General features: G+C 43.2%; 1 protein-coding gene and 1 long non-coding RNA gene across 3 annotated transcripts in view; one reads left to right on the top strand and one right to left on the bottom strand.

The window, feature by feature from the left end:
* Positions 1-2,346, bottom strand: part of BAIAP2L1 (BAR/IMD domain containing adaptor protein 2 like 1) — a 41,115-nt gene extending 38,769 nt beyond the window's left edge. For both annotated transcript variants that reach the window (XM_074597560.1, XM_074597559.1), the window contains exon 1: positions 1,945-2,346. Coding sequence is in view for 1 of the 2 variants with exons in the window: in XM_074597559.1 (XP_074453660.1) it covers positions 1,945-1,995 (51 nt within the window). In the remaining variant the exon portion in view is untranslated. The remainder of the gene's footprint in view (positions 1-1,944) is intronic.
* The window catches only part of LOC141747388 (uncharacterized), a 33,187-nt gene that overhangs the window by 4,023 nt on the left and 14,105 nt on the right, over positions 1-15,059 (top strand). The window lies entirely within an intron of this gene.

Here is a 15,059-nt window from a genome sequence, read left to right on the forward strand (position 1 = left end):
ATGCTCACCGTGCAGGCTAAAGCACAGCACAGAGAGGGGCTCGTTTGCTGGAGATGAGGGAGCTGTGATTACCCTCACAGCAAACGCTGAATACGCAGCGTAGTGCCCTCTGCCCTTAAGAAGTAAAGAACTATTTTTTAACTGTGATATAGAAATAACTACTTTAAAGTAGACCCAGAATCCATTCTCTATCTGAAGCAGCCTTTATACCTTATCCGGATAAAGTTTCAATTTTTAATGAGGGCAGGGCAGGAGGGTTTCCAGGCCCGCGAGTCCTAGCAATGTGATGCAACACACCAGACCTCCCAAAATACCCACACAGAAGACATTTCATCACACTGTCAACATTAACTTCATATTGCTCTGTTTTGCTGGTTGTTTCAGTCTTAAGCACCCCTTTGAATTTAGTTTAAAAAACAACAAAAAAAGGGTAGACTTTCCCAGTAAATAAGTATTGAATGACAGAGAAGGCAGTGTTTATTTAGGAGTCTGTCATTCCTTTAAAGCCTATTTTATATCCACTAAAACACACGAGAGGTTTTCTTCCCTCTCTGTAAAACTGTTTTAGCTACATTCTGGAAGTCAATAGACAGGGTAGGACATTCCTTTGTCAGCACGGCCCTGAACAGTCAACTTCCCAGGTTTCTCTTCTGTGAGCCTGTATTTACAGGCTGCTCTTCTGAGAAAAAGGAATTTATGTTTGCTTATGACCTTGCCATGAACGTAACTGATAGCAAAAAGCACCAGACCGTTTAAGATGACCTGCACCAATTCTAGAGGACAAAATTTATAGCCAAGTCATCTCATTTTTTCAGTAATTTTGCATGAATTTGATATCCAAGTCCAAAGAAAGCAAACAGCAAATACAGCATGACACCAGGATAACTGGACTACTTGAAGGAGTAAAGTTGACTTAAGGGTGTTGCGGAACAACAAAACTAAGAGCAAAATACTCCAGTAAATGTCTTTAGAGACCTTTAAAAGGTAACAACAGCTTCAGAAATATGAAAACATCTGATAGTAAATCAGCGAGATCTAGTAAATAGTAAAACAGAACAATCCCCCAGGAAGCTGTCCTTTGGGCTCAGAGCTGCAAATGCATTGCAGCTGTGTTCATTTGCATGATTAAATGCATTTGCAAATTTAGGCGCTTTTTCTTGTACAACACACTGTACAGAATGAAGATTACAGATCCAACACTGCCATCGCTACTCAACCAAAAGTACCATTCTTAAGGGAACTTTGCCCTATTAGAACCGGTGTGTTTTGGAAGGGCTGAATTTAGAGAGAGTTAAAAACAAGTGTCTAGTGCCCACATAGAAAATATTTTTAATTCTACAAACAACGAGGCATTAGGGAAAGTTTACAAGTCTACCCAGCACAGTGCCCGCGCTCGGCAGCCGGCCTCCGGGCAGCGCGCCGAGCCCTGCCTGGGCTCCAGCCGAAGGGAGCAGCGGCTGGAGCCGAGGACCACAAGCCCCGAGATCTCCCAACACCTTATCGCCAAAACACACGGCGGAGCGGCGGCTCGCCGCACGGCTGAGCCGGTGCAGGGGGACGAGCCGCCGCTGAAGCCTCTGCCGCGTCCCGGAGCGGCCCAGCCGCGGCCCGCCCCCGGCCCCCCGCTCCTCCCGCCGGGCCCCGGCACGGCCCCGGGCCGCCGCCCGAGCCCCGCCGGGGCACTGAGAAGCCGTCCTGGAGCAGCCTCTGAGTCACCGGGACGGGCGAGATCCCTCACAAGGGAGGGACAGGGGAAAAACAAACACACGCGCGAGTTTTGTGCCTTTCCCGCGGGGAGGCGAGGCGAGGCTGTCCGCAGCCCCCCGCCGGCCCCGCCTGTGGAGCCGCGGCCCGCGGCCCCGGCTGCCCCCGGGGACAAAGGTGGCCGCCACCCCCCCCCCCGCCCCGGGCGAGGCGGCGGCGGGTCCCTCCGGCCGCACTCACCTTGTAGGTGCTCTCGGTCAGCCTGTTCACCTCCTCGGGGTCCCGGGACATGGTGCCGGGGGGAGGCGACCGCTGGCAACAGCTTCGTCGTCCGCAGCGCGCCCGGCCCCGTCCCGCGCCGCCGCCGCCCCGGCTTCTCCCTCCGCCGCGGAGAAACTGTCAAAAACTTGTGGAACCGGCCGGGCCGCGCCGCCGGGGCGGGGCCTGCGCGGCCGCGGCTCCTGACGCGGCAGGACTGGCTGGGCGGGCGCGGATCGCCTCACCGCGCCTCGGCGGGCAGGGCGGGCGGCTTCGGCCGCGCCCCCCACCTGGGCTGCCGCCGCCTGCCTCGGCCGCGCCGCCTCCTCCCGCCGGCGGAGCCCCTGCCGGGCCTCTCCTCCCCGGCCCCGGTGGCCTTTGCAGGAGGCAGCTCCGCTGTGGGTGCCCAGCGAAGTGTGAGGTAAACTCTTCCTCCCAGCAACGAAGGGAGGATTCTGTAAGAATTAATTAATTAGTCTTGTCAGAATTAGTTAGCGTGGCCCTAGCGGTGCTGGTGAGGCTGGGGATGGTCCCCTCTCTCCCTCCCCCGGGAGGGCGAGGCGGGGGGGTTTCCTCAGGGCCTCTCGGGCGAGGACAAACGTGTCTTTCTCCTCAGTCCTGGTCCGGGCACCACCAGAGCTTCCTGCCACACGCTTGAGTTTTCTATTTCTTTTAAATACACACCGATAAAACAGTGCCCCTAGTCATCTGTCCTCTGTGAAGTGACTCACGAGGCCTCCGCGGAGGGAAGGAGGGTGAGGAAGGTAACCTGTAAATCTTTGCGGACCATAAATTGCCCAGAGATTGTGAGATTAATTTAAAGTATGCTAGTTGGAATATCTGTCTGATGTTGTAATACCAGCACTATCTTGAAGGGCTTTGTGGGAATTTCATGATCTTGGGTATTTAAAAGCTCAGGCGCAGTGCCAGGTATTGACTGTGTGAGGCCATCAGCGTCCTTACCCGTTGGACATCCTCTGGTCTCTGTCTCTCCCTCTGTTGCCCCCACTTTATTGCAGCAATAAAGTCACGGCAGGTGTGTGCAACAAAAACTGGACTTGGACCAGAACCTTAGATGTTGGACTCTGGTGTGGGAGGAGGTTGTTATCAGCTTTCGAGAGCTGTAAAAATGTTTTCATTCAAGCACGTGGAGGTGTTTGTACCTTTAGAACTACAATGTACATTCTGGGAAAATAGTGGGCACTTAGAGCGTTACCTTGCCTACAGCTGTAATGCTGGGCACAGAGGGCGTTTACGGGACTTCATGCTCCCAGGTAAAGTCTTTGCAGACTTCTGGTATTTACGGTACTAATTGCCTTTCTGTAATTACCCAATTTATAATGTTATCTTGTAGGTATAGTGAATTACTTTGGGCCCAAGCTTACAATTTATGTTCTCAGCGTTTGCTCCTACAAACAGCCCTCTTGAATGTGATGTGGCTGCTTGCCTGAGCATGGGATGAAGAATCACACTGTTTATTCCCAAGTCTTTTGTCTGAAGAGTTTTTTACAACTCCAGAAACAGGCTGTGCCTGGGTGCTGCTGCTTCGTGTTACCATATGCTGATGCCTGAAAAGGGTGTTTCTCCCCGACAGGCTGGCATTCGAATTTGAGGGAGCAGGTACCCAAAGGACGATGTAGAAAAGGACTTTTCCTTTCCTGGCTGCTGCTAAAGGAGCGGGGAGCACACTGTATAGCAGGGAGCGTGCTATTCCCCTTAGGGGCAGAGCTCTGGGAGCTCACCTGGGATTCAGTGTGTGTGTTTCCAGTTGGCGTGCTCAGTTCAGTCATAGGAAACGGCAGTGCGAGTGTTGATAAAGTATGCATGTCAGAAAGAAACAATACGGATAATTAATGTAGGCAGAATTGTTTAAAAATGTTATAATACTTAGCACATTGTGGAGATGCTCAGCATTTCAAAATATACATTTCTAAAGGTCTTTTTACTTTGTAAGCAGAGGTAAATATTTTAAAGGTCTACTGAACTTCATACTCTCGTGTCCTTGACCTTTGGTATTAGTTTATGCGGTCTTCATGTATGTACCATTTTTAGAATCTTTACGTAATCTTTTCTAAGTTTCTAGTGCTGTAGACTATTAAAACAATGGAAAATAAAAATTGAAATTAATAATACAATTGTGAAGTAGTGGAGAAAAAAGAAAACAAGAAAAAACAGTTTTTAAAGAATACTTAAGTGGGAAACAAAGCTAGCAAAGAATAATCTTTAATTTGGGGTAATTATTGCTTCTATTATTTCATCTGTGTACAGATTAAAATAAAAATGACCATATATTGTTGAGACAATTAATATAGGAAAAAAGTTAACAGATGGAAAATGCAGGACTGACCTTTCTTTTAAAGTAAAAGAATTAACAATGTTTTTTTCAAATTTCTGAAATGAACATTAGAAGTAATAACTTACAGAACCATGGTGAGATTAGGTTGTATGTTTATTGAGGAAAAAACAACAACCTGTTTTATTCTTGAAATTAGATGCTAGTATAAAAACAATAGTGTGGAAAATAGTTTTTATATCTGTATTCACATTTTCCATTGTCACCATAGTGTTGTATTGTTTTTCCCAAATCTTGAGAATGTTACAAGTGTAATAATACATCGGAAGCATTTGCTGTATTTTCTGTCTGTTGTGGTGTCTGAAATAATTTATCTATCAATCATAACAATTAGTAGTATTGCTCTGTTGTAGTTTAGTGTTGTGTTTTACTGTTTGACTGAAAAACTTGAAACTTGACAAGAAAATCCAATTCTTAATTTACAAGTATCCAGACCTTTGCTGTAAATCATACATTTTCAAATTAATTCAGAAAAAAAGTCTGCTTGAGCTTGTAATACAAATGCAAATATTTTCTTCTCTTAATAGGGGATTTTTGATCTTACATTGTATTAAGTTTAGTGTTACGTTACTGACTTAGCTGGAATTAATCCTGATGTGTACAAATGCCATGAATTTAGAATGTTTGAGTGAGATCTTGTTTTTGCAAGTTACCGAAGGATGCTCTTACATTTAAACGCGTGTGCAGTAGTCCCCTGGTAATATACCAAAGTGTTTTGTCTGATGGGGTCAGAGTATTTGATACCTTACAAAATTGAAACCTTAATGAATACATCTTTATGCTCTGTTGCCTACGTGCTCCTGTAAGCATTTGTAATAAACATACTAATATGAGATTATTTCTATTTAGACGATTGTATTCATCAACAGCACTGAATTTTGGGTGCAGCAGTGTTTGGGTACTCAGGGTTGTGCATTTTGGGAGTTTTTCTTAGAGACTCTATAGAGGATTTGCTAACTTTGCTCTGGGAAGAGTTCAGAGCAGGAGTCTAGCTGCGATCACTAATTGTATATGCTCTCTGAACTGCTAGGGACAAAAATTAATCTGATTACTTTTTACCATAGATTGTTTAATTGGCCAGAAAAGATGGAGAAGGAAATATTCTTACTTTGGTGGTGAACCCATCCTGTGGTATAATTATGTCTGTTGACTCTACCTTTGTACTGCATCTCAAGCAGTAATTCAGGGTAGAGGGAACCTGGCAGGTCAGGTGCGTACCTGGTCCCGTCTCCCATCACAGTAGGGTTCATTTCAGCATGAGGTTGCTCAGGGCTTCATCCAGTTGAATTTTGAAAGCCTCCAGGAAGCAAAAGTTGAGGAACATAACTGAAACAGTTCTGTTTGAAATAACCTGTAACTCGGCAAGTGAAGAAAATCCTCTGGAGTGTTGCAGGAGACAGTATTCGTTAGGCTTTAAGTGGGGCTATCCCCAGAGGTACGTTGCCATCCAGCTGAGTTGCCCGTCCTTAGAAGACATCCTCTGTGTTGTAACAAGAGCTTTGGACGCGTTCCTGTGCAACCTGCTCTAAGGTGACCCTGCTCTGGCAGGGGGGTTGGACTGGATGATCTCCAGAGGTCCTTCCAACCCTATGGTTCTGTGATTCTATTAGACTATAACACGTTGCCTGTTGAGAAGGCAAAACTCCTTCCTCAGTACCTGTCATTCTGCCTCATGTTACACTTTCCTGACGTCAAACAGAAATGTTTGTAGGCCTGTAATTATGCATAGTCTCACAGGGACCCCCTTGGCACCGGCAGTTTAAAAGAGATGGCTTGAGCGTCTCCTGCTGCAGTCCCTGGATGGTTGAGCGGCTCCTGGCCCCTCACAGGTGCTCAGGGCAGGGACGGAGCCTGGGCGCTCGCACCCGGAACCATGCTCCCACCTGTGTTCCTTGGCCTGAATCTCCCGCTCGGTTCCGTGCTGGCCAAAGGCGGAATTGTATAGGTTTGATAGCAAAACTGCTGGCCAGGGACTGACTCCAAATGAGTGCTTATATTTATTCCGTACAGAAGGTCAGTTCTCCTTTGGAGCATTTAAGCTTTGGAACAAGAGTGGCAACAGTAACAGTTTCCCCATGTGTCCTCAGCTTTATAGAATTGAGGTTGTAATGGGAAAATGGTAGCATTGGTATATCTTGAAAAAGTACATACTCGGAAACATTCCTTTGAGTGAATATATGTATTTCTTTAAAATCAGTAATATTGTTATGTATGATTGTTTTCTGTAAGTGTCCTATTTGCATATCAGCAGCATATTCAAATATTCTTTGGAAACCATTGACGCAGGCTGTAATGACCCATTAATGTCAGCTCATCATTAGATGTTTAACATGTGTTTTAAATAGCTTAATATGACTGTAACTAATTACATAAATTGTGGCTGAGCAGCAATCGCATATGCATGATATAGCCAGCTGTGGCCTATTTCATTCCCTGTGGTCATTAGCACACGTTTAACTCAATTAAGAAAAAAAAATATGTACACAGCATGTTATTTAGTGATATCAAACAACATTTAGAGTCAGAATAAAATTTTCTGAGCAGGAAATTAAAGTGACTCTACCAGCTTGTTTTTCTGATTGATTTTTTTTTTGTTTTGTTTTTTGACAGTTACAAGGAATTTTTCAAGTATTTTAATTTCCTTCAAGTTGACAATATAAAAGTGCACTAAAACTCACACAAACTATTTGAAAGAAGTATATAAAACTTTTGAAGGCTTCCTGAACCTTTGGGTCTGATTCAGCTCTGGTTAGTTAAATGGATTTACTCCACTTTTAAACAGGTGCAAGCGAGCACAAAATCATTTTGTTCCCGCTGTTCATTGTCCTCAGCTGGTTTCAAAGCAAATGAGCTGTTACTCAGACCCACAGAAGAATAAGGAAGACAGTTAATCAAATGCTTAATTTAAACATGTAATTAATTTAGTGTAGTTTATGGGGGGTAAATCAAGGAGGTGCAAAATGCTTTTTATGAATTCTTTCTTCTCCAGACTAAAAACGGGATGATGGTTTTGTCTCGGAGATGAATGCTTTGGGTGTTTGTATTTTCTGTCTCAATCGTCTCATGTTGTAAATTATTTTGGCAATATTATAAAATGAATTATAATCTGATTCCTTCATTGTGGTTTATTTTTTGAGACCAGAAAGAATATACGGTATAGAAAAACGCATTTTAAAATATCTTTTTTGAGATTGCCTAGGATTTAGACAAAATTCTAGGGAATCTAATAGGCAGTACCGTTAGCAATCCTAATCTTTGTCTGCTGCTAATTGAAATATTTAATTCAAAACTGTTATACCCACGTATTTTGGGACTGCTTGTTTCGTGCTGAAAAGTAGGTATGCTTACTTTAATTCATACGCTGCGTCCACTAGATGGCAAGCAAGCTATGTATGATGGAACGAAATAAGCTTGCATAATCTTTATGCTCAAGGCTTTCTCAAAGTGCTTTATAATGAACAAGATAGATATTAGCGGTAAGCAAATGGAACAGCCTTATATTGCTCATACACAGCCTTGGATTTTTTTCTCAAGAGTGTGAGGGCTGTTAGGATGTTCATGTTACTGAAATCTAAATATGCCTTGGGATCTGTAGCTTTATTTTGGAAGTCAGCACTAGTAGCAAGCCAGCATCCTGGTGAAACTCTTGTTGTGAACTTCTAATCCATTTAGGTTCCAGGGGTTTATGAGGTAACTCATGCCAAAAACACACTATTTTAAATAACTACATATTTGTTATTCTCCCTTTTGTAATTTGTCAGCTGGGGATTAACTAACAACAGGTGTACTCTGTTCCAAATGGCTACACTGGTTTTGCCTGAGGCTGAGGGTAGAGTTACTGCAGCTCGACATACCGTCTGCTCCTTGCTGGGCTGGGAACCATCCGTAGATGGCATATTGTAGCCAGAGCAGGCATTAGCAATGTTTGTTATGGGGCAGAACGTAAAGATCTCAGCTGGGATGGGATACTGTTGCTGGGCTGGGAGCTAAACACGCACCGGGTGTAAAGCAGCATTTCTGTGAGTATTTTCAAGAACTCAAACATAAATTTTGATGCCGTCCTTACTTCTTCCTTTTCACAGCTAGAAAAAAATCGAACAAGTACATAATACTGGTAATTTGATTGTGCTTTAAAAATGGCAAAAATCCTAGAAGTGCATTTCCATATTGAAAAGAAACTTGTAATTCATTAAGCCCTCTGTTTTATGCTGCCTTTGTGGCCTACAAACTGCCTGAGAAGGGAGACGGTAGGAGGCGGCGGGCTCTTCTGCAAAGATGGGGAGATGACAATTAGATTAGACTGGCAAAGGCAGTTTTGGAGATTTTGAAGGAGAGGATGATTAATTTGGCTGTCTGAAAGGTGGTAGCTCCAGGGTCAAACTGCCTCACTTCCAGTCACATTGAGACTGGGAAAACAGCATGTTTAGGGAAGTTAGAGTGATTACAGGTGGCTTTTCAGCTCCTGATTAACTGTCTTCATTGAAGTCAGTGCAGTTCCCATGGATTTGCTGAAAGAGTTTGGCTTGATGTTCATCATTTCTGCTCAGCTTTCTAATTTGAAGATAAACACTGTGGGCTATGTCACAAGGAGCGGTTCCTCACCTCAAGGCAAAGTGGTGCAGGATGGCTCAAATCCACCTGGTTCTTGGTGGGTTTGCTGTCGGGCATACTGACTGCATCCGTGCTGGCTAATGCTTGGTTTGGGTCACCGCGGGGCTCCACCCGTGGCACCGTAAACCCTTAACCATTACTTTGGTTTGTGTTTTTCAGTTCAAAGCGTCTGAACTAATCTGAGGGCTGTGTTGTAGCTTGCCCAAGTAGCATTTGCATGGAATGGTATGGGAGGTAGGAGTAGCATTTGCGTGGAATGATAGTGGAGGTACGTGGTGCGTGCCCTGGGGCTCAGCACCGGGGGTGTGAGAGTCGGAATTGAGCTCCACAGCGTTACAACAACGTGCTGAGTGGAGGCAGCTAAATCCAATATGCTTGTACCTCTTTGGCTTTTAAGGTGGGTCCTTGCAATGAATTTTTCTCAGGCTCAAATTTCATTTTGAAGGTAAGTTAGCCGCAAAAGAGATCCTGTGTGTAAAGCAGCACACGGTATGTAGGTGATCGGGGGACTGGGGTCTAGGAGTGAACTATGGAGCTTATTTCTCATCCTCACCTGACACAGGAGGCTTCTGATAACTGCGCGGTAGGCCGCTGACCTTCTAAGGCATAATTGTTGCAGAATATTAAGCCAGTGGATTATTAGAGTTATAGATAACTTGTTAGGTAAGAATTGTTTGTGTTGTGCTGCAATGTAGATGTTACAGCTGCTTGGTTGTATGGCTTCTGAGGAGGAAGCATTTTACTATTTCTTTTGTCCTTTTCGAGTTTCAGGGATTCCTGGGGATCTTTTAGAGCTAACTCTGTCCTGGAACCGGAGAACCTTGCGTCTGGGTGCAGGAGGTCACTGGAGTTGCTTCTATGCTGCTTATTGCTGCCGCTCCACCCTAGAATTCACTGAATTGAATACCGAGATTCTCATTAACCTCATGGGTTTCTGTCCTGGTTTGAGGTAAACCAGAACCGGGACGGTTTCTGTTGAAGCTCTTTTTCATATAGAAAGCCTGTACAATGCTGCTTGTCTAGACTAGGAAATAAGGCAGGTAGTAGGTCTTCTTTTGACCAATCTTATTTATGAGATTCATGTTAAATTTAGGGCAAAATTGTGGTTGAACTAGAATCAATGGGAGTTTTTGATTTATTTCAGTGAAGCCTAGCTTTCATTTTTATTCACTGGATTTGTGTTAAACTTTGAGTAATGTGAACTTTTAAGAGAGAAAACAGTTCCTCAGAAACTCTTACACTGGTAGGATTTGTGAAAAATAATTTGATGCCGTTTCCTCCTTCTTTGACTCTTAAAATATCAGCAGGTAGCTGTTGTACATGCGACGTTTTTATTGCCTGCTCTTCATCAATCAGTTGCTTGTGCTGTGTATGGAGATGGAATTTCTTTGTAAAGCTGTTTTTTGTTAACATCGAAGAATATACATACTTTGCAGCTAAAGCCTTATATAAAGTTTTATCTCTCTGCCCACATTGTTACTATTGGAATACTGCTTAGCAACTAACGGTAAATCAAAACAACAATGGGAAAAAAAATCAATAGAGAGAAGGGCCTAAGCTGCAAAATTCAGATTTCCATTTGGATCTGAAATTTCAGGGAATTCAGGGATCTGACATAGGTTTTATACTTTTAAGTGTGAAAAGTCACCAGAGCGACCTGGTTCTGCTTTTGGGTGTTCTGTATATAGCATTTACAGACCAAGACACAAGGATGAAACAAAAGTATTGCCATATATAGTAATGAATTAAAAAAAGACGATTGTGATTGTCCCCTTTTTTTGGAATACCCAGAGAAGATGTAATATTTTACTGGGAGCTTATTCCAGATCAGTGTACCAAGTCCAGTTCCGCCCCCAGTTGACAGAACAGATGGTTCCTCTGTCTTCTACAGTTTCTGAATCCTTCAAAAGCCACACTCTGAGGAACTGGGGATGGGTCTTTCTTTCAAGAAGTTCTATAGCTCTAGTCCCTTTTAATTCTCAACTTCATAGCTAACGCTTCAGGTAACACTTCAAATATTAACCTGGTTTGCAGATCTTTCTGGAAAATTCTATAGGATGAGACAGCATGTGGAATTAATACTGCTGGTGAAAATATCCATCCAGGCAGTGCTTCTTCAGCACTGCAGGGGAAATGTACAACCAGAGTGCCTACAACCTTTTCCCCCCCAACTTTATTCTATAAGCCCGTGTTCTTTCAGCAGCAGAACCACTTCACTGTGAGAGCTGTGCTTGGGGGACTGTGACCGGTTTAGGTCTGTCTCTATCCCTGGGAGGCTCTTTAGGCAAAAAAAGAATATTGCGAATCGTTGAGGTAAGATAAGAGCTGTAACAGTGCGACAATGACAACATTACAAGGACTGCTAAGGGGAGAGCTGAAATCTGGGTTTATTATGGTTGGCTACATATTCATAATGGAATAATGCTTATAAAAAGAATAAAAGCATCCTTGACAGTCAAGGACCAAAATCTGTGCTCATGGAAAACAAAAAGGTGAAAGATAGGCAGCATTGTGGGAAATGGACAAGGGGATGTTGAACACCTTCATTAGTAGCAACAATGAAGCTAATTACTGGAGGAGGGGGAAAAAAGGATAGTTAATTTCTTTTGCTTTTCTTTCATTGTGGGGAATTTTCCAAGACTTCAAGAGAACTATGGCAACTACCTAGCATCACGTCAGGAACGACATCAAAATGACCAAGTCAAATGGGCTGTGTAATTGGGAATTTAAAACCACGCATTGCTTACATTGCTGGGACAACTTTTTAGAGAAATGAACATTTTGTTATGGTGATTCACCAGCTAGCAGCTGGATATTTTTCCCAAAATATTCAGAAATATTCAGCTTGCTAAGTGCAGCCAACTGTTTGTGCTGTTTGAGTAATGTTAATGGGTTAATGTAAAAATGTGTAATATTTTGTTAGCTCTTAGTTTCTAGATAATGCGGGCCAAAATCACATCTCTTCTTCAGCAGCGGTAGTTGAAGAGGCAGACAAAATGGCTAGGTAAGAATTCCACTTATGTAGGACGAATCCTGCGATAACAGACAAATACCACAGCAGCATAATGGAAACTGTTCTCCAGTGTCCGGTCTGTTGAAATTCTGAGCAAAACAAGAGTTGTACATTTGTTTCTGCTTCTGAGTTAGTCTCGGCTCTGGGCACAGTCCACCGAGGAGGGGGGTGGCAGCATATGAATTAGGGCAACGCGGTAGCATGAATTCCGTTTGATGTTCAGGCTGGTCTGACTCACGCTGTGATGTGGATTTTGCCGCAGCTGCTGTAGAGTTGGAGGTCTGAAGATGGAGCTCCCCGGCTGCAGCCCAGCCTGTGGCATCAGCTGCAGCTGGGATCGGGTACACCTCAAATTCTGAGCTCCTTTTTGTTGCCAATTTTGAGTCAGTTTCTTACTCTATTTCTTTAATTTTCAATTTCTCCTGCCCCACTACAGGTAATATTTACTGATATAATAAAATGAAAATATTGTATAAAATAAACCACATGCGCACAAGCTAACAGAAGTCCTGTTCCCCGTTTTCAGATCTCTAACCCTATGTTCCCTTCCTGCTTGCCTTTCCTGCTCATTTTATGGCTCTCTCCCATTTCTGTTTCTCTCCAGAGTTGTTGATTACGGATGTAATATTTCCCATATCAAATTCGGAGCTATAAAAATAGGCCACAACTCTCTCACAGTTGGAGAGTTGTGACACATTAATTTATTTATCTGTAGGGAACCGTTAGTGAAGTTGCTTGTTTATGCCCTTTCACTCTTTCTGCTGATTCATTCTCACCGGTTTTCCGAGACTGTAGTGACCGTGCAGAAATATGATGTGACCTACGTAGCTCAAATTCATTAGAACATGATTATCACGAAGCAAGAGGGCTAGCAGATGCATTTTAAATGATAACGTAACATAGATAGGTAGCTCTTTATTTTTATGAAAGTGTGAAAGTTTGAGTTACATTTTTATTAAGTTAAGGCAGCTAGGTCTCCAGCAGGATTCGCCTACCTGCTGTACATACAGCAATGCGAGATGAGCCAGAAGCAGCATCCTTCCCGCTACTTCCTCCTGCTTTTATTGATTTAAGCGGGGCTCTTGGGTATCTGATCCTGTCCTGATGCCTGAAGATTTATTCTTATAACTCCCCATGCATCAGTGTGATATTTTACCACTTGTTCTCTAGAGAAAATAATTAAGTGAATTACTAACGCATAAAATGCTCAAGTTAAAATGCTTAAATATTCCATTTGATGCGGTTATATATAGCTTAATGTAATGTAATAAGTGCAGTCTCCTCTTAGTCAGAATGCCTTGTGCGGTATCCTCTTAGTCAGAACGCTTTGGCTTTCATCTCCATTAAATGGAATACTAATTAACAGTTGATTCCAATTTTGTCAAGGTTGCTGTGTTGTTATACTCTTAAACAAGACCAGAAGGTGAAAAAGGACTAACCTGTATATAAATGAAAAGTAACCATCAGAGGTCAGCGCAATAGTGTTATTACCGTATGTAAATGCAGACCTTTGGATTGCAGTTATAAACGCTGTGCTGTCACACAGGGTTTCTAAGATGAGACTTAAGGAACTTAATCTATTGACTGCCTTGCAGCAGCAGTTGCTCCTGGGGAAGGCAAGTTAGTTCAGCTTAAGTACAGTTACTGCAAAGAAAGTGAGAGTAATAACCAAATACAACCAGCGATGAAGCAGGTAATAGAATTCAGTCTTTCGTTGAAGGAACTGGCGTGAAAATGCAATTCCAGAAGAGCCGCATGTAACACTGAGGGACTAGTGGATGCACGTGAAGTTCCCAGTATCTTGGCCAAGAAAGCCATCAAATAACTGCCACTTGTGTGTAAGCTACTGGTAGCTGGAACACTTAATTCTTTTTCTGATTGCCTTTTCTTTTTTTCCTTAGAAACATTAATTAATTGAAATTGAACTTTTACATGAGAGATGGTTTAATTTTGGGGGAAAAAAATATCATTTTTTTAGTCCTGAAATTGCTTAGATGTCATTTATTACAGTGAAACAAAATCTCTTTATGTTTGGGTTTCTCCATATTTTTCAAAAGAAGATAAAAATCTGAAATAAACATTTTGAAACATTTTATGTTACATCAAAAGTTTTTTGCTTGATACAGTTCTGTTCAGCTGGGAACACAACTTTCAGTTCCTGCTTCATTTTTTTTTTCCTCTTAATTTTCGCCTTTTTGTCTTGTTTCACTATGGAAACAGGCATTTTAGTCCCCAAAATCTGTAGTGAAAATACTCCTTCTTGTTGCAAAACATGTATGTGTGTCACTGAACACAAAAACTGCTTCAAGGATGCCATCCTAATATTGATCCATCTTCGTGACTCCTGCCGTATCCCTTTCCCTCCACACGTAGACGTTTACAGACGACTGCCCGTGCTGGGAATGGAAGCCTGGCCGTGTGTGGGAGCGGGAGGAGAGGAGGAGGCAGAACGTCCCCGCAGAGTGCCGCACGTGGAGATCCCACGGTGCAGGTGCCCGCTCATTCACAGCACTCATTCCGCACTGAGGATTTGGTTCATATTTTGCTAATTTCATGAACTGAAACAGTACTTAAGTGCAAAACTCATCTTCTAGAATTAGCTTCTCTTTGGGGCCTGCCCAGACAGTTCAGCGCGTGGTGGCTCTTTCTTCGTGTTGCTTGCTGGGCAGGAGCACAGCTCATCGGAGCTCGCTGCTCTGCTGGCAGCATTGCCTTCCCGTGGGGACCATAAAGCCCGATGTACTTGACATGTAAAATGTACTGAAGCTAACGCTGTTGGCATTTACTCCAACATCGTCCGGTTTTATGCTTTGGCTCAGAGAGGACAATGGAAAATAGGTAGTATATTGTTGATTCCCACTTCCTCTTTATCTAGTCTCCATATAACAGAGATTTTGAATAGTTTCAACGCTACAAAAGTTTCACCACCCGGACCAGCTTAGCAGATCTACGCAAAGTGCGAGAAACTTGTAAGTTCTGTTCATCTTTTAAATAGCTTTTGCGTCATTCCGTCTGTCCCCCTCTCTAATACTTTTCTCGCCTTGATGCAAATGATGGGCTTTAGGTCAGAGAAACCCCATGGTAGTTAGCATTTCTGCTCAGAGAGAGATGTGCAAGAGT

This window comes from Larus michahellis, chromosome 8 (assembly GCF_964199755.1).
Source record: "Larus michahellis chromosome 8, bLarMic1.1, whole genome shotgun sequence".
NCBI lineage: Eukaryota > Metazoa > Chordata > Aves > Charadriiformes > Laridae > Larus > Larus michahellis.